Raw genomic sequence first — 21,347 nt, forward strand, 5'->3', positions numbered from 1 at the left:
CGGAGTTTGAATTGTCGGTACTTGAGTTGTCGGAATTTGAATTTTCCGAATTTTAATTGTCGGAATTTGAACTATCGGAATTTGAATTTTCAGAATTTGAATAGTCATGTAACCCAATTTAATTTTTTAAACATTAGAAAAGTTAAAGTTTTACAATTTATTTGTTTAATCAAGTTGTAAAATAATACTTTACGTCTTCTCTTATTTAGATTTCATAAGTAAATTTTGATTTTATTTTGATTTAAAGCTAAATTATTTAACTAAAACTGTTTAACTAAATTAATTATTACATATCATTTAATATATGTTTCCTATTATTTATAACCAGTAGTGTAGCGTGGTATTTTGGTCACAGGGTGCGCAATTTTTTTTTCTCAAAAATCCCCTAACTTAAGAATTTTGTAATAAGCTATAAAAAAATCTATTTATAATTAATATAATTGAAATAAATTCATTAAGTAAAATAAATTCGAAGTTACTGTTTTAAAATATACTTATATATTACAAAATTAAACAATTGAAAAAAATATTATTACCATTAAAATTACTTATACTTGTACAAATGTAAACTTACTAAAGAAAAGTTGTTTTTACTACTTAATGTAAACTTTATATCTTTAAAAATGAATATATTCAATAAAACAAAAGTATGTTTTTTTTTACGTAAAAAATATCAATCTCTTTAGTATACAATACAACAGTGATAACAACACCTCATTGCACATTATATATTGCACAAAATTATTTTCTAATAAAAGAAAGTGAAACGTTATAAATAGAATAGATTGCTTGCTTATTTAATGTAAATTAGGTATTAATGTTAGAAAATTAAATCTGAATTATAACAATGAACAAATGTGAATGAAAATGTAAGTCTGAATGAACTTAACTTTTTTTTTTCTAATTTCAATGAAATACAAATCAATAGTTGTGAAAAAAGAAACATTAAATGAAAAATGTAGAATACAAGACATAAAGAAAAACAGTTTTGTGGCAAGTTTGAAACGTTAGACTCAATGACAGTAAAACTGAATACCTAAAGAACATGGAAAAAGCACAAAAATATATTTAAAGAGTTATAATATAAAGAGTTTATATAAAGTTTATATAAAGAAATTAAATATACAAAAGTTCTTATATTTTGAAAAATATCCTATTGCAAGTTAGTTGAAAAACAATACAAAAGCGAAATTTTTATATAATAGCTAAATATTTTCGAAGATAATAAAAATAAAAGTAATTTAAGTCAGACACAAAACATAGAATTTGTAAAACAAACTACAGGTGTTAATATGAAATATCTAATAATAAAAAAACATATATCTGAAACATGTCATATTAATCAAAAGCTAAAGTAGTTACAAAGAAAAACCTATTTTTGTCCTAAAAAAACTTAAACTGTTATATAACCGCTGTGCACTACCTCGTTTTGTTCTTTTTGAGTCAAAATTCTTATGAAGTTTATGAATTTATAAAATTTTTCTTTATTGGATTTTTCAACAACATCAGAGCGCACTTGCGCTTACGCATAGAATCAGTATACTAGGTAATTTCCCTAACTCATCCTTAATTGGTATTCAAAATTTCGTTTAACTTTTCGAATAGTTGAAAAAAGGCAAATTAAGCAGAGAAAATAAACAAAAAAGGATAATAAAATACATTCTTTTTTTTATTTCTTTTATTTTTTTTTAGGTGGCACGCATGCAGGATTTGATATTTTCAAATCTCTTAATACATTTGGAGATACTTTTTTTAATTGTTTTTTAGATCTTTTTTTATTTAATAACAATGATGTATATTTTATTGGTCGGGGTTAGTTATTAAGGAAATTTTTAAACAAAATGAAAAGGGTATAAACTATTAAATCACCTCCTACTAAAAGTAAAGATTAGCCCGCAACTACAGCATACCTGGTTCCTGTCGAGACTTTCACCTGTTACAGAAACGGCTTCACATAAAACTGAAAACGCAAATAGATTTGCGGGTAATACTTACAAACGTCTAGAATTCTAAAAGATTTAAAATAAGTAAAAATTGTAGTAATATTTCTGATTTGAATAAATTTGGAGCTGTTTCTATGTTACTAAGAAAACCTGTTTTGTAAGCAAAAAACTTCGGTTATATGTGAGCAAAAACATTTCGGTCATACTGTTACTTATTTCCGTATTACCTTATTATCTTAAGAAGTGTTATCGTCATTGTGTTAATGTGTATTTTTACTATAGGTTAATTATTTGCAAGTATGTTTAACTACTTTTAATTATCGTGTATTATTATGGTTACTTTGTTAGTATAGAAGGTTAAATTTTTTTTATCTAATTTAAGCTTTGTATTCTACTGATGATAATTGCTCGAAATATATCTAGTTTTCTGAATAGTGTGTCCTATTTTTATGTACATTTAGTAACGTTTAAATGTGTCATAAATTTACTTAACTAATTTCAAATATTGTCATAATCATACCCTGTTGCAGATCAACTATAAAGGTTACCTATAACTGCCATGAATCTTATGCCTGTTGAGGGTGATAATATGACAAGAGCCAACCTAAAAGGATCTCGAAAACTTTAATATTTCGGCTAGCATAGTTAGTATAAACCCATTTAACAAGCAACAAAACTTTTAACATTCATTACTTATAATCGAACTAATATTTGTTTCAGTCGATATAACTCAGTTATTTTTTTCGAGAATATTATGTTTATTTAAATTCTTTAAAGCATTAAGTATATCTTTTTGACAACAAGAACTGTCTAATGCAGTTTAAATCTTTAATTCAAACAAGTAATTCGATTATGTTGTTCTATTTTTACTTTTAGTTATAAATAAATAAAAAACTGATCGAAATACCAAGACGTAACAATTGGTATTTCTGTTTAATCGATCTTTTCAATATTTAAGCTTGAAGACAACAAACGTTTTTACACAATTTTTAATCAAAAATTCGTGACAGGTTTGCAAATAAATTTAATTGAATTTGTTTCGTTTTGCTTTTTTATCATTAACATTTTTTTAAATAAGTACTTAAAAACCATTTTGTTATACTTATTTAATTTCGTAATTTAATATAAAACCTAGAAGTTATTTTTATATTTTCTTTATGTTATTTTATTAGTTAGTAAAATAAAGTTTATATTTATAGATTCTTAGATTACAAATGTAAACCATTTAGTTTTTAGCAAAAAAGTTTTTATTTATCTAATTACTTATATTATGCTTATATTTGAAAAACATTTTGTTTTTAACAACTTTTATAAGTCGTGCAATTTGATTTTAAATTAAAAAACAGTTTATTTTATTTTTAATATTTTAATATTTAAGAAGTATTCTTAAACTTCTTGTTTATCGTCTTTACAAAGTTTTAGCCGCTTTAAGATTAATACTTAAAACAGTCAAACAAATATAGTTTTTTAATACAGATAAGCAACAAACTTTGCAGTTTATTTTTTTTACAATTTAAGTTTTACTAATAATAGAAATTACTCATTCACAAAAAACCAGCCAAGTATTTGAGCAAAAACAGATTTAAATAAAAACAAACGTAATAAAAAATATGACAAATTTAAATGGAAATGAGTTTATTAAATACAAAATAATAGTCAAATCTTATAGTCGAACTAAAAGTTTATATCATGTTTTTAATATTAAACGCGTTATTCTAATCTTAACGAATTGTAGTTAACAATTAAGTTTGACTTAACTAATTAAAACTATGCTTTTAAAATATATAGATTTAAGCATAAAATTATTAAGGATTATGAAGATGATATTAATTTCCATTTGTTCTCTCTAGTCTTTCTCTATAATCAGTATAGATTCTCTGAAATTTCAACTGTGTAGCTATAATCGGTAAGAGATCTTCTTTAAGAAGTTTTCTTTTACTCAATCCCTTCAATATAAAGCAGTTAGTAAAACATAAGTATTGTTATGTATTATATAACACAAAGTTTAGAAAAATATTTAAAAATAATTATTTAAATGAAGAATTATAACGTAAGTTTGTTGTTTATAGAGGTATTTCAATAAATAAAAAACATTTTTGTCGTGATAAGTAGCAAAAAAATAAAACTAAAATAATTCATTTCATCTTAAAACGATTGCTAAAACCTTTAAGTGCACTGCGAAGTTTTGTGCTTTTTTTGTTTTATAAAAGTTTTAACTTTAGTTAGTTTCTTTTTACTTAATATCTAATATTAGTATTTCCGTAACCAAGTCTACAAGAAGCTACTTAATTTAAGAACCGCAGACCAAGGGATTACTCACTAATAAAGATTTTTCTATAACTACTACTAACTCGATCCCCATTGAGGCTGCCGATATGAAAAAATAGACAGCCTCATAGAGCTCCAAGACGATAATACTTCGAATAGCAATAAGAACAATTTCGCATATAAAACACAATATTTGTTTTGTGCTTACGGGTTAAAAGAGGAATAAGCTCTTTAAGCTCTTAAAATATTCTGCTTGCCTTACTAATGACTAAGTTTTAATATTTATCTTTGGTGTTTTTTTTTTATTTAACGTATTTTTCTACAAAAATATAGCTCTTTCCAATTGATTGGATCCGGCCACAACCGGATCTTAGCAAAAAAGGCCGGATCCTCAGAGCTTTTAGATTACTACTTGTTTTAATTAACTAAAAATTAATATTCTTAACACAGACTTGTTTTACATTTTACAATTTAACTGTATTTTCAAAAATCTTTAAAATGTTATATACTAAAGTATATTTAGTTTTTAGCATTATTTTTCTGAAGATGGGCTAGTAGAAAATAACAAACTTTCCAATTTTTTTATAATTTTGTGTATATATTCATTAATGAAATTTAGTACTAAGATAAAACTTTCTAAAATTAAATTTAATTACCAAACAAAAGTAACATAAAACATCATAAAGTTATATAAGCTGTTAAATGTATAAAAATTAAGAATCTAAAGCCTACAAGCACACGAGTATTCCATGTTGTGACATTTGTAGATTTTGGTAGGCGCTTAAATGATGGACCAATTAAATCATCACAAACTTCACGTAATCGTTCTTCCATTTCATTTGCTACCATATATCTATAAAAAAATAAATTACATAAAAACGTTAGTAAGCATTTTTTTAAATATAACACTTATAAAAAGTTCGGAAGAATATAAGAAATAACTATATTGTTTTTGTAGTAACTTTAATACTAATAAAAAACTATACTAATTTTATATGAAAGTTTATGCATGTAACTTAATTTTTAATAATAAATAATAAAATTTATAAACTTTTTATTAAGTAAAAATAAAACCGGAACTATAGAGATAAAATCTAAAATGTCAGAACTGTATAAAAAACCTGTTGTGTTAACTATAGAAATACACAAGTATTATTAAATGCAGTTCATTAAAGTTTTTAGTTTAAAAAATATTTTAGTAAACTATATAAACCAAATTACATTTTACATATATAGTAAAAAAAGCACGAAAGTAAATAACACCTTATTTAAACAGATATCATTTAATTTTAATAATTGTGTAACAAATTATAACTCAGAAACACTTTGTTTGAAAATTTATGGTAAATTTAAAAACAAAATAAATAAATGAAAATAAGCAGTTTCTGTAAGCTAACTATTTGTGTATTTTAAAAACATAGATTTTTTATAAATTGTTTTAACTCACTTTAAAATAGTCAATATTTAACGATCAAAGTAGAGAAAAATATAACTTTAGTATACAACAAACTCTGAATTTATTCTTATGTTATTATAGCTTAATGTTATAACTTTCAGCCGTTTGATTTTGAAATAAATAATATTTTACACAAATTTCATAAATACATACATTGTATGGTTGTTTAAACTTATGAAAAACTCAAGCTACAGAATTTTATTTAACATTGCAAAAAAAAAATCAAGAAGTTAAAACTTTACATAAACTTTAATTAAGAAATAATAATGGAATTTTAGAACAGAACTTCACAATTTTTTTTTCGATTATTAACATTTCGTAAGTAGTCGACAATATAAGTTTTTTAATTTAATTTTTTATTTGTGAAAAAGATTTAAAAAGCATAAAACAACTAAAAAACCTGACCTCACATAAGAAATCAGCCATGCTTTATAATGATTAGGACTTTGAAGAAGCTTAAATGATGATAATTTTTGTAAATATAAGTTTTTTAATTTAATTTTTTATTTGTGAAAAAAGATTTAAAAAGCATAAAACAACTAAAAAACCTGACCTCACATAAGAAATCAGCCATGCTTTATAATGATTAGGACTTTGAAGAAGCTTAAATGATGATAATTTTTGTTCCATACTTGCAACTGTTGAAAAGCTTTGTTCAGTTTCATTACCAGCAAACGACTCACTTGTTTTAGACCCCTCTCTGTTATTTCAAGTAGGTTATAAGTTTATCAAACTTTTTTTTTTTTTTTATTGAGTGCATATGTTGAACTAAACTATAACTGCGTTAAGATTGAAAAATAATCTGAAATTTAAAACGTTTTTAAAAGTTTCAAACAGATAAGCTATTTAGGGCAGAGTACATGTAACAATATTTCTAGAGCAGTGGTCGTCAAAGTGTGCAACTGTGCACACTAGTGTGCATAGGACTTTTTTACTCTGCACAAAAAATTTAATAAGGTCGAAAAATGTTTTTATATAACGCTTGTTTTGTCTATTAGTATGGGAAAGAAAACAATTATAACATGTAATAAAAGTTTTTGAACCGTTATTTATATACTAAGGCACTCAAAACATAAAAAAAATATATTTTTTAATAGTAATTATAAATTTTTATAGTCTAGTGTGCACAGAACTTATTTCCCAATAATTTAGTGTAAACAGCTTTTGAAAAGGTTGAAGACCACCGTTCTAGAGAACTGTTATTTTATAGAACAAATAGATTTAAACCTTTATTATATGCTAAGTTATGAAATTTTGGCATCATTAAAAAAAATTTTTTATTAAAATACACATTAAAAGTATATACAGTATCTTTTCAATATTGTTGTAGTATTAAAGAAAATTTTTATCTTAAAGTTTATTTAATACTAGACACAGACTCAAAAACTTGTACTTTTGAAAACCTGGGAAAAATTTAGAAAACTTGAAGGAAGTTTTAAAAAATCATTTGGCAACCCTGTTCACTTAACATATGTATATAACAGATAATAAACCTAACCAAAAGTATAAAAAATAAAATTTATTCAAAATAACCTAACATAAATTAATGTAATATGCTATTTCATTATTAAAGAATTAATCTTTAGCGATAAAACAGTGATCTTCAACATTTTTAAAATCGTTAAAATATACAAAAATAAAAATGGTAAGAACCATTAAAAAAAATCAGTCACAGTCTTTTACAACCACTTAGAATAGATCTTTCTTATTTATTAAAAAACAAACATTTTCAATTCTGTAGAAAACAAAAAAATATACTAGCAACTAGAGAAAAATTAAGTACCGTAAATTAAATATTTTTAGCAAAATTTAAAATAAAACTAAAAACTACCATATTATTAAAATACTGAATTTCATACTATTACTTTAAAATTAATGGAACACTTATATTTGAGATTAGTCAGTAAAATTTGATATAATTTTTCAATTTGAGAAACTGAAAAAAAGACACTTTGGAAAATTATTTTTGTTTACTGTAACTAAGAAAAACTATTTCTATAAACAACAAACAATTAAAAAATTCTCTAGTATTGTACTTGATAAAAAAAATATTTTTTGATGACATTTTCAATTTTTTATCATTAAAACTATTCCTTAAAAACACTGTTTAAATTAATTTTTGCCTTAGTTTTTTTAATCCACCATTGTTCTGTGTAGTCTAAAATAGTTCTTATAGGGCTTTCTAAAAACTGGACTGTGTAGGCATTTTCTATTTTTTCTGGTATATTGTTTTTGTTAAATTTATTATAATGTATAATTAGAGCAAATTGATCTTTTATTTCATGGTTTAGTTCAGTTTTATTGTTTTTCCATATGTTTCTGTGGGCATTCCACCTCTTAGTAAAGCTATTCATAGTCTGTCCAATGTATAAATTTTTGCATATGTTGCATGTAGCTGCATAAATTCCATAATTTTTGCAATTTAATTGTTGTTTAATTTTCATATTTTGTATTGTTTTGTTATTACTTATCATACTTTTATTATAGTTTCCAAAATTTCCACACAAAGCACACTTTCCACATTCAGCTGTTTTGCTGTTTTCTGTTTTTGTAAAATTATTTTTGTTTATTAATATATTTCTCAGTGTTTTTGGTCTCTTATAAGTTAATCTTAATAATTCTGTACTGTAACATTGTTCATTTTTGCTAAAATTTATAAATTGTTTAAAGCTGGTTGCCCAAGTCACTTTTTCATTTTGTTCTGATTTTTTTATGTTATTTGTACTAATATAAAAAAATCAGAACAAAATGAAAAAGTGACTTGGGCAACCAGCTTTAAACAATTTATAAATTTTAGCAAAAATGAACAATGTTACAGTACAGAATTATTAAGATTAACTTATAAGAGACCAAAAACACTGAGAAATATATTAATAAACAAAAATAATTTTACAAAAACAGAAAACAGCAAAACAGCTGAATGTGGAAAGTGTGCTTTGTGTGGAAATTTTGGAAACTATAATAAAAGTATGATAAGTAATAACAAAACAATACAAAATATGAAAATTAAACAACAATTAAATTGCAAAAATTATGGAATTTATGCAGCTACATGCAACATATGCAAAAATTTATACATTGGACAGACTATGAATAGCTTTACTAAGAGGTGGAATGCCCACAGAAACATATGGAAAAACAATAAAACTGAACTAAACCATGAAATAAAAGATCAATTTGCTCTAATTATACATTATAATAAATTTCACAAAAACAATATACCAGAAAAAATAGAAAATGCCTACACAGTCCAGTTTTTAGAAAGCCCTATAAGAACTAATTTAGACTACACAGAACAATGGTGGATTAAAAAAACTAAGGCAAAAATTAATTTAAACAGTGTTTTTAAGGAATAGTTTTAATGATAAAAAATTGAAAATGTCATCAAAAAATATTTTTTTATCAAGTACAATACTAGAGAATTTTTTAATTGTTTGTTGTTTATAGAAATAGTTTTTCTTAGTTACAGTAAACAAAAATAATTTTCCAAAGTGTCTTTTTTTCAGTTTCTCAAATTGAAAAATTATATCAAATTTTACTGACTAATCTCAAATATAAGTGTTCCATTAATTTTAAAGTAATAGTATGAAATTCAGTATTTTAATAATATGGTAGTTTTTAGTTTTATTTTAAATTTTGCTAAAAATATTTAATTTACGGTACTTAATTTTTCTCTAGTTGCTAGTATATTTTTTTGTTTTCTACAGAATTGAAAATGTTTGTTTTTTAATAAATAAGAAAGATCTATTCTAAGTGGTTGTAAAAGACTGTGACTGATTTTTTTTAATGGTTCTTACCATTTTTATTTATGTTTATCTAAAATTCAATCCTGTCCGGTCTTTAAAATCAAAAGAGGAAGACTACCTTCATCCCATTTTAATTTTTAAAATATACAATGTATAGCTTTTTCGAATAAAAAAGACCTTTGCTAAATTTTCTGTACACAGTAAAATATTTTCTATGCACACTAATGTGCACAGGTGCACGCCGTGAAGACCTCTACTTTAAACATTGAATTGAATAAACTACTGTTATAAATTTTTAAACTAATTAATAAATTATTTTATTCTTAAAACAATAATAAATAACAGGAGGTCAATAAGAACATAACAAAAAACTGCACAAACGGATAATTCACTTATTTGTTTACTGTTTAGAAATAGGAGTTCGTCTATTTAAGGTTGACCAAAAGTGTTAGGTGTCAGAAATACACAAAGGGACACTTTTGCACAAAGGTACTTTACAAGTCGTCTATTTTGCACGAAGGTTTTATTTTGCACGTCATCAGTTTATCACCAGCTTAAACTTTTTTTTATTTTTATTTCTTACTATCACTGTTACCTCTGACACTTACGATTGGTATATACTTTTTCTACTAATTTTTAGTATATCTAATGTCGAAAGGAATGTTGGTGTATTTAAGTACCATTTGCAACTTAACAGAAATATATTTTAAATTTTGTTAAATTTATTTCGAATTTTATCTCTGATTCTTTTTTAAAAGTTAACTGAAATTTAAACAGTTTTGAACATTGATATAAAGAATTTTTAAACTAATTATGACATAGTTGTACAAAGTTATAAAAAACATGCTAGTTAAACAAATATTAAAAACGATAATTGAGTTGATATATTGTTGGTAGGGCTATTTTTTCGGGAACGGGTCTAAATTGCGCGAAGACAAAATTGCACGAGGTTACTAAATTGCACGTGGGGACTTAATTGCACGAGTGTACAAAATTGCACGAAGATACTTTTGCACGAAGACTAGTTTGCACGAGGGGACAAAACTGCACGAAGACTATTTTGCATGGAAGTTCAATTTTGCACGAGTTACAATTTTGCACGACAGACAGTTTTGCACGGAGGGTCAATTTTGCACAAAAGAATACTTACTTAAAATAACTAAATAAAAAACATATTAAAATCTTTATATTTTACAATAAAAAAAAGCATGTATTAGTGTAATTAATTTTAATTTAATTAGGTTTATATCAACTTTATTTATTTATTTTTTAAAATTTATTTTAAAATTTAAAAATTATACTAAATTTCAATATGAAACAAAACAAGATTAAAAAATAATAAGTAAATAATAATTACATGGGTAGGTGTTAAAATTGCACGAGGGGACAAAATTGCACGAAGATACTTTTGCACAGAAAAAAACGAGCATGAAAAATTCTGAGACAATTAGATAAATTTAGAAAGGAGAAAATACGTCTGATGAAATTTTTGTTGTGCATTATACAGAAAGTTCTGTTATGGCTGTGTACTTTTATAAATAATACTTAAAATTGTTTTTTTTTTTTTATATATAAAAGTTTTCAATTAAATACTTTAGTTTTCTTTTAAGTGCTTTATAGTTTAAAGTTTTTATATAATTTTAAGTTTAAGGTTATTTTTATATATTATAAATATCTTTGTTATGAATTAAATTAAGGCATATTGAACTCATGTTTTAATTTATTTCGATAATTTATTTTTTATAGCTCGTAAATGTTTAGTATATACTAAATACAAAGGTCGTAAAATAAAAAAAAACAATTCTTTCTACGACAAATATTTAATGTAAATTTAAGATTTAGGCTCTATATGGTGAAAAATACTGGAATTTTGAGATCTTTTGATTAAAAATCTGGCAAGGTCTGCCAATTTTCTGAGATTTATTTTTATATATACAAAACCTAAGGATTCTAAAACTATAATCATTATTTATATATCATTATTTTCTATTTGTCTTAACTTTATCTTAGTTGCATTACTATTTGCACGCGTTTTACTCAAATTAGCTCTTAAGTTATTCCTGCTCTGTTTTTTCTCTTTATCTAACCCAGACTTGCGAAAAAGCACTGCCAGAAGATATTTTCTTCTTACTACCTACATTATTCTATCTTTATTCTACCTACATATGTTTCTGTGTGTTAACAAATCAACACACTTCAACTGGGTTCTGTAAAAAAATAATTACTGTAATGAGAGAATAGAATCATAGAATAAAGTAGGTGTATACATGTTTTCATTAAAATAATATATTTTCTACAGATAATAGTTATTAATAGGTGAAATACTTAATATTAAATCCGACTGTTATAAAACTATATAATATTTGTGATTATTAAGTCTAAAATAAGTAAAGTAAGCTAAATTACACAACAAAACATAATATAAACAAACAACTCACGTTAATGGGAAAGATAACTAATTCAAATTTTACTGTTGTTAACTAATGAAAAATACATTCGTTACAACTAATAATTACGTCACAATGTAAATGAGGTTAATTAAACTATTTATTTTGTATTGCAAAGAACATTAATTTATTTTTTATGTAATCTATTTTGACCAAAAATAAAATATTAACCATTAGTTAGTGAATCAATAAAATTTAATAAAACTTAATGACGCTGAAGGCAATAAAAGTCACAGAAACTCGGTGTAACATGTATATTATATATTGAATGTTTGTAATGATTGAATCAAAGTTATATAGAATTAGGAAGCAGATTAAGTTCAAATGTAAAAATCAAAAATGAAAAAATTAAACTTTAAGAAAAAACAAAACACAAAAAACATTTGTTATTGGGCTCACAATGGACTGACCGATAATTATTTTTTTTGTGTTTTGTTTTTCTTAAAGTTTAATTTTTATTATTATTATTTTTATTTATTTTTATTTTGGACTTTTATTTAATGTATTTATTATTAAACTTATTAATTTTTAATTTCTATAAACTTTTTTTTAAATTTTTTTTTTAGTTTGTTTATTTTTTAATTATTTTTTGTTAAATCCTGACTTTTTTTATTATTTGTTTTAATCTATTTGACATTTAATATATTATTTTTTAATTAAAAAAATTTTTTAATTATTATTTTTGTTATTAGTTATTCTATTTGATATTTTTTACTTAATATATATCTATTTATTTGTATTTTTTATTGATTTGTTATTTTTTGTTTAAATTTTTTTACTTAAATTTTATTTAATTTTTTTTGTTATTATTTAGTTATAAAATTTTTTTAATCTGATTTTTTTTTCAAATATTATATTTATTTTTTTCGTGCAAAATTTTCTTCGTGCAAAAGATTCTTCTCGTACAATTTTGTCTCCTCGTGTAAAAATTTCTACGCGCAATTCTGACCCGTCCCTGGGAAGGAAACAAAACTCGTGCAAAATTGACCTTCCGTGCAAAAATGACCCTTTGTGCAAAAGTATCTGCGTGCAAAATTGTCTGCTTGTGCAAAAATATACCCTCGTGCAAAAGTGAATCTTCGTGCAAATTTTGTCTACGTGCAATTTCATCTTTGTGCAATTTTGTGCTCTCGTGCAAATTAGTATTCGTGCAAAGGATCTTCGTGCAATTTTGTGTTTTCGTGCAATTTTGTCCCCTCGTGCAATTTTGTACGCTCGCGAAATTTAGACATCTACCCATTTTTCCACTTCAAGAAACTTGCGTGATTTCAAAAACGAATAAGAACTGTTTTTGAAAAACACAGTATAAAAATAATACCAGCATATACCACCAAGAAATTTTTTGAATACTTAAAAAATTAAAAGCAAGTGTTCTGAAATATTTGATGCGAATGTCATATATAAGTATACCTGCTCTGTAGGTCAGAGAATCTCCTACATTAGGGAGACCTCGCGTCAAATGTTTAGAAGAGTTGCTTACCACCAAAGGAACGGACAAACGCAGTACTATTTTTTAGCACTTGCACCATTGTATACGTTAACAAAACTCCAATACCTATAATAATTTCAAAGTCCATAAAAAGTGTGCCCGAAGTAAGCTTTATAGTTTGGAATCAATATTCCTAGAAAAATAAAAACCACAACTTAATACATCCGCAAGTTTCTCGAAATGGAAATATAGCCCTTCTAAAAATATATGGTTATTAAATATGGCTATCTCAATTATCGTTATTAATTTTTGTTTTACTAGAATGTTATTTATAAGTTTGTACAACTAGGTCATAATTAGTTTCAATTTTTTTTTTATATATCAGTATTCAAAGCTGTTTAACATTACATTTAACTTTTAAAAAAGAATCAGAGACAAAATTCGAAAAGATTACAAACGAAAAAGTTTTACAACATTTTTGGAAATTTAAAATATATTTGTGTTAAGTTGCAAGTGGTATTTAGTATTTATTTTTATATTTTATCTTTTACTATCACTGTTACTCCTTACTGTTTACCCTTGGTTGGTAATTGTTTTACTCTAGTGCAAAAGTGACCCTTCGTGCAAAACTGACCGTGTAATCTCTTTGATTTTATCTTTAATTTATTGTTTAATTTTATTTAATGGATTATTTCATATATCTTAAGTATTATACAATTTTTAAATTAGCTAGTCATAAGTTCCACTCAAAAGAGCAAACTGGTCCTTCCGTCGTCAGTTAATACTTTATTCAATTAATTTCTACACGAAGAAAAGCCACTGATTAAAGAACTAATAAATACAGGGTTCGTGCGCGAATTTTTTTTCATTTAGCCTGACTGAGACCAATTTAGCCTGACATTTTTTCAAAGTTAGGAAAATCCCCTTTAGAATTCATTTTAGGTATTGGGGGGGTCTTGAATAGTACTATTGTAGTCTCTGACTTCAACCAGCTATATCTCAAAAATTTTATGAGCTTTAAAAATCTGCAAAAAGCAACTCATAGCTTAGTTACAACTCAATAAAATAAGACTAAATTGTGAAAAAGGTGATTGACCCCTTATTCCCTTAACACAACAAATTCAGTGAAAAGTTTTAAAATAAGCGTTATATCTTATCTATTACTAATTTAAAAATTTAATATATATTACTAAATACAATTGTTCAATTTAATTAAGCACTACGTAAAAACATTATAACCAGAAGATTTAAAATAAAACAATGTGCATTGTCGTGTTTTATTAAAATTTAAAATGAAACGCTTACACAATTATTAAAATAAGTAATAAATGTTTATTATAGTACTTGACTAATACTTAAAATTGAAGCATAATTATAAATCCTAAACTCTAAATAAATACAGTGATTGTTGATTTCATATCAAATTTAAAAAGGTTACGCTTGAATTAAAAAACCTTTAACATTTTGTTCTTGTAAAGAAAAATGAATTGTACCTCAAATTTGTACTCCCACAAAACTTAGTACTTATATCTTAAAGCTAAGTTTTAGTGTTGTGAATACCTGTAACAACTTTAAACAAACAGTAAAATATATGAATAAACTGCTAAGAGTTTTAATCTATAAAATATTCTGTATAAAGCCTTTAAATTAGAAATTAAAACAGTTAAACTAACTAAGCTCTAAAAAACATAGCTGATGTAAACAAATTCAAACAAACAGCTAAGTAGTTGAATTAAACTGTAATGTTTAAACTGTATTTTTTTATGAATTTTCATAACTATGATGTATATAATCTACTTAAAACTAAATAATGAAGATTCTTAAAATTTTTTAGAGATTAGGTTTTAAGCATTTACTTTTACAAATACTGACTAATTTTGTCTTTAATAACTAAATCTTTATTTAGAAATAACAACACATCTCAATTTGATCTTTAAAAGATTTCTCTTTTTTTTTAATCAAAAATTTTCAAGCATTTGAACTGAGAAAAACCGAGACTTTCAAATTTTTAAATAAAAAACTGATTTAGCCTGACGTTTTTCTACTTTTTTCAAAAAAACTGATTTAGCCTGACTTAGCCTGATTTAGCCTGACGCGCACGAACCCTGTAAATATAAAATTAAGATTGAAAACAAATTAAACTTACGTTTTATTTTTTTCTGTCAGTAATTGCAATAAATCCTTTATATTCGTGTCGTCATTGCTATTGAAGTTTTCTAGGTTACCCGCAAACGAACTTTCTGATGAAAACTTTTCAATTACATCATCTGATTGAAATATTGGAGTCCTAAATATTGTATAAAAGAGGTAAAGTTTGTTATAAGTTAATGAAGGTTTATTTTGAGCTCATTAAGTTTACTTATGACACAGCCCCGTTTTAAAACTTACGTAAGAACACCATTAGATCTTATCTTTATTTTAAAATATAAAAAGTTTAATAGAACTTTAAAAGGTATTGAAAAGTGTTGAAAGGTTATTATTGTTTTATAATTTTATATCATGGTTGTACTCCGAAGTTAGTCAATTTTTAAAAGAATTAGACAATTTAAAGACTAGTTTTTAAATCTAATATACTTATACAATTAAATAAAATTTAAGTAAAATAAAAAAAAATTAAATATCAAATATACCCTGAAAACTGTATGACTTTTTTTTACTTTACAAGGTATTACGATGTTAATTCACAGACTATAGAACTTAAAACTTAACTTTATGCTAAATAGGTAAAAAATTAATAAATATTGTAGAAATTAAATCTTAAATATTTGCTTTACCTAGCTTTTCTTAATTTAAAAATCACTGTTTTTTACGATCATTTAGTATTCAGTGAATGTTTGATAGTAACAAAAATTTATAAAAATTTATGACGTAGTAACAAACTCTATTCAAGTCTGTTAATTAAGTTTACAATAAAGCTTTACATTATTATTGTACTATTTTATTAAATTTACAAAATTGTTTATAATTGTGCAAAAAATATATATTATAAAGAAAATATTAATGGTAACTACCATGAAATAAATAAATAATAAATGTATAGACAGATTGACAGAAGTTTGAATAAAAACCTTAATTATATAATAAAATAAATTTTTCGTTTTTACAGATTGATTACAAATTTTACTAGTTTAAAAGTAATTAATTTGGGTTGTGAAAAAAAAAATATAATGAATAAAATACTTAGGTTTTTGGTTTTGTTTTCTGAGGTCTCATATCGATATTTTCTACCTCTTTCTAGGTTATATAGCCTACAAAAATTCTGGAATTAAATTCTGCTCTTACTCCCATTTATTTTTTTAGTTAGTAAACTACAAAATGTTGTAGTTTATGTCCAATTGTTTTTGATTGCAAACAAAGCTGAATGTTTTTTGTATTTATTAACAAAAGATGATCTAAAATTTCCATTACAGTTCTATGAATGTGTTTTCTGAGGATCCGACGTAGAACTTGGTTTCGTTTTTATATGTAATGGTAGTAATGTAGCTAAGCTTTTTTGGAACAGAGTGTTTTTATTACGAGTAATTTTCTTTGTGGCATGGTTAAGTGTTTATGTGGGTATTATTGCTTTTGTTTAAATTTTAATTTTTTCTCTATAGTCAAAGGAATCTTATTGTGTTCAAATACGATTTTAATGTTAATATAACTATATTTTTAACTCTTAATAAAATGATGTACTTGAAGCTTTTCGAATCGTATTTTCGATTCTTTGTCAAAAGGTAAATTAAATGTAAAACAGCTTTGAAGATTATTAAAGTTTTGAATATACATTAACAATGACATAATTATACTACATTATAAAAAAACAGGCTATTCTAACTTAGTAATATACAATTTCTAAAGAGCCTTACTACGAAAGTACTAAAATAAATTTAAGAAAAATTAAATATATGCTGTTATATTATTTAAATAAGTTATGCACCGGGAAAAAGGCTTTTTTTTTTAAGTTACAGAAATACTATTGTCATACAAATAAATTTGAATAAATTTAGGAACCTTATTTAAAATAACTTTTTGTACAAGTCAATTTATGCTATGTTTTGTGATGTTTGTTCTTAATTTTAGATTTGTTTTGTTGCTATTTTTGGTTAGTGCTTTATATATTTTTTAATATATACTTTGGTTATGAAAGCAGGGTTGCTGTCTTTCATTTCTTTTGCTTAGCAGTGATTTATTTTTTTAATTTCGTATTTTTCTAAGCTACATAATTTACAAGTTTTGATATTTTTTGGTTTTGTCTTAGTTCTGCAGAGTATTTCTCATTTTTAATTATAGTCTTTGTTTTGCGACTATAGTTTAAAATTTTCTCTATATTAATTAAAATTTTAGGTTAATTAAGGTAAATTTAAGGCGTTAAAATAAAATTATATATAAGTTTTCTTCTGCTGTATAAGTATTTTCAATTTAAATTCAATAAAAAAATTCATTAAATTAATACAATAGTTTCCATAAACACTTTTAACATCATTTTATATCTATAAGACCCAAGCACATATGATTAATGTTAAAAAGTTGTCTCACAATCATCTGTTAAATCATACTGGGTGATTGAGGTGGTGAAGATCGAATTATTATAAAAACGATTACATAAAATTTAAAACCATAAATTTAAAAAGCAATCGAGTTGTAAATAATGCGGCATAATATAGCGAACTATTCAATTAGGGAACGAGTCTAAATTGCACAAAGACAAAATTGCACGAGGTTACTAAATTGCACGAGAGAACAATTTTGCACGAGAATAAAAGACACAGAAAAAAAATAAGATAATTTAATACAAAAAAAGAAAAAAAAAAAAACTGACCGAGGGTAAGGGTTAGGGGTAACAGTGATAGTAAAAATAAGAATAGTAAAATAACTTATAAAAAAAAACTAATAAAAATTACTATAAAAAAATAAAATATATAAGAGCTACCTACCGAGGGTTAGGTAAGGGGTAAAGGTTAGGGGTAATAGTGGTAGTTAAAAAAAAATTATAAAAATAAAAAAATTTAAAAAATAAATAAATAATAAAAAATAAATAACTTACCGACCGAGGATAAGGTTTAGGGGTAACAATGAAAGTAAAAATATATATAATAACAAAAAAAAGAATTAGAATTAATATAACAAAAAAGAAAAGTTAAGCAAAATTTTCTGCTCTTGCAAAACTGTCTTCGTGCAATTTTATTCCCTCGTGCAAATATGTCTTCGTGCAATTTTGAGCACTCGTGCAATTTTGTTCCCTCGTGCAATTTTGTACGCTCGCGCAACTACCCATTTAATTAAGAGTATTATTTTGGACATATTAAAAAAGTATTGTTATCAGTTAACAAAACGATCGAGCTGCCCTTACTTTACACTAAAATATCAAGCAAAGATTTAAAAAAGCAGTCTTAACTACGTCAATCGGTAACACAAAAACTCTAAATTTATTAAGAGCTATTAAAAAGTAAATCGATAAATATACTTCTATCAACATTAAACATAAAGCGAAACAATATTACACTTTCAAAACAAAATAATACGAAACACAAGCTTTATTGAAACTGACGCACATTTTCTGTGTTAAACTAGTAACACAGTTACATTTGTTCAAGAAGCTTTATCAGAGTTCGCAAGCAAAGTTTTTAAATCTTAAACTGGAATTTGTTCTAACTACAGAGTTGCTACTGGTTTTTGAGAAATTTTTTCCAGGTTTTTAAGTACTTGTTTTTGGGTCTATTTTTAAATTTAAGTTAAATTTAAAGTTAAAAACTGTATTAAGTAGTATAGTGCATCCTCATTTATCCGGTACTCACTTTTTCGGCCGGTTTTAGTCGAGAAGTAAATCAATGTTTAATTATAAATACATGTCAAATTTTATTTTAATAGCTACGCAAGCATTTTCTAGTAACGTGATATTTCTCAAAAAAAAACTTAAAGTTATAATTTAACAATAATAAGCTTAAATAATCATCTATCACAACGTTACAGAGAATTAGTCAAATCATTTTTGTAAAAAAAATATTTTGGTTTTTTGTTCTATTATAATTTTTTTTCATATTTTAAGGGCATAGAGAAGTAAATCTATTAAGGCTGTTTTTATTTTTTAGATAAAAACCTGAGGTACTTAGTTAAATTTTACCGTTTTAAAAGGTTCAAAGTAACTTTTGAGACATACGCGATCAAATTAAGTGTTCACAATAGGTTCTTTTTGGGAGGCGTTAACTAAAAAGGCTAAAATAGACTTTTATATTACAAATCAATTTCTTCCTTCAGTTTTTGAGCAATTGTTTAAAACTTTCTTAGCCTTTTTTTTTAATTTTGAACAACTTGTAAAAAACAGTTTTTAACTTTTTACCTAGTCAAAAAAGTCTTTTTTTTAAACTTTGGTCTTTTTTCTCCAGAATCTGCTTCCTACAAATTACTTGTGTTATTGAAACGAAAAAATAGAAGTGAATCGCTTTAAAAATAAGACAGGAGATAGATTTTTGGTAAATTTTCTAAAGTAAAGAGAAAAATGAGATTGATTTTTTCCATCAGTTGCTATAGAACTTTTCTACATACCTGCTTATATTTCAAAATCTAATCAGCTATTTTGTTCTATAAAACGTATTTTAAAGTGTATACCTAAAGTTATCAATTAAAGGCCAATGCTAGTTTTTGTAAAAAAAAAAGTTGGAACTCCCCCCTTCCCATGCCCTTAAAGTCAAAATTATACACCAAATTTTTGAAATTTTAAATTTTAAAGAGGTAAAACAAAAATTTAGTTAATTTTTTTGTTTTTGAGTTTTAAACACGAGTTTTGTCAACCAAAAATTTATTTAACCACACTTAATAATCAATAATGAGAATTCATTATGAAGAAATCTTTTAATTACATAATTGCATGAAATTAGTTTTGATCGTCACGTCATTATGTACTTAAAAGTCCTATGCATAGAAAGCTTTATATACTGATTAAGTTTTGTTTGTCTGAAGATGACATAGTCAAAATGCTTACGAGAAAAAGCAAAGCTATACTTTTTTTCCTGCTTATCCAATGGCCTCTATATTATTATCAACACTTAATATCAAGGTAAAAACTTATAAAACAACAGCATTGCTAAAAAAAAATTAAGAGTTTTTATTATACTTGTGTTCAAAAAACTAAAATAAACAACTCAAAATCTACAGTTCCTAAAACACAATTTATTCAAGTATAAGAAATACTTTAATTTTAAATAAAATTAGTATGTAAAACCTTCTACTAGTTTATGATTTTCAATTAACTAGAATAAAATAACTTAAAATCTTACCAGGCTTGAAGTAAATTGGAGAAAGCATAAGATGAATTATTCTGAAAAGAAATTATTGGAGCTGCTTGTTTAGTTATATAAATATTTTTGATTGGAGAGACTAATTCACCGCCTATTGAAGATGGAACTTTAGATGGTAAAATGTGATTGAATGCTTTATCATTTAAAACTGCACATTGACGTTTGACGTTCCTTAAAAGTAAATTTACAATTAATTATAGAAGTATACTAAATAGTTCAAGTAGAAAATGTTTTACTTAAAACAAAATTGTTGAGCTATAAACTTTACCAACTAATTTTGAAACAATTTGTCGAAATAAAATATTAGTTCTTCCAATTAAATCAAAAACTCATATAAGCTCTTATTTTTCTAGGTTAACCGTAGGTTAAAGAGAAAAATGAAATTTGAAAATTTTTCGGTCTGCTTAAAATACTAAATAGTCTCGATTTTGAACAACTTTCGTTGATAAGCCAAGGCGATATTAAGTCGTTATAAGTGAAGTTAATTGCATCCTCGAATCTGAAAATTGGTTTTAGACTGAACTATTAAGAAACGAAAATAACTCAAACACATACACGCCCGTTTAAACTACATACAAGTTCTAAACTTTATAAAGTGTTCTTTTCAAATCGTTAATTTGTATACGTTGTAAAACAAAAGTTAGGTTCTTAACCGTTAATTACAGATTAGCTAAGCTAATTAAAAACTTACATTTATAATACATATCCGGTAAAGAGTCTACAATAATCAAAATCACAATACTAGCAAAGGATTATAGGTATAACACCACTTTCCAGATTT

General features: G+C 24.6%; 1 protein-coding gene across 2 annotated transcripts in view; it reads right to left on the reverse strand.

The window, feature by feature from the left end:
• Positions 1–3,595: 3,595 nt before the first annotated feature.
• Positions 3,596–21,347, reverse strand: part of LOC145832912 (protein HIRA-like) — a 74,165-nt gene continuing 56,413 nt past the window's right edge. For both annotated transcript variants that reach the window (XM_082940114.1, XM_082940113.1), the window contains 5 exons: positions 20,546–20,737; positions 15,436–15,576; positions 6,221–6,367; positions 4,944–5,064; positions 3,596–3,889 (listed from right to left, as the gene is read on the reverse strand). In XM_082940114.1, the coding sequence (XP_082796240.1) occupies positions 3,770–3,889; positions 4,944–5,064; positions 6,221–6,367; positions 15,436–15,576; positions 20,546–20,737 (721 nt within the window). In that variant the 3' untranslated portion in view covers positions 3,596–3,769. The remainder of the gene's footprint in view (positions 3,890–4,943; positions 5,065–6,220; positions 6,368–15,435; positions 15,577–20,545; positions 20,738–21,347) is intronic.

The sequence above is a fragment of the Thalia democratica genome, chromosome 4 (genome assembly GCF_965202585.1).
Source record: "Thalia democratica chromosome 4, ktThaDemo2.hap1.1, whole genome shotgun sequence".
Classification (NCBI taxonomy): Eukaryota; Metazoa; Chordata; class Thaliacea; order Salpida; family Salpidae; genus Thalia; species Thalia democratica.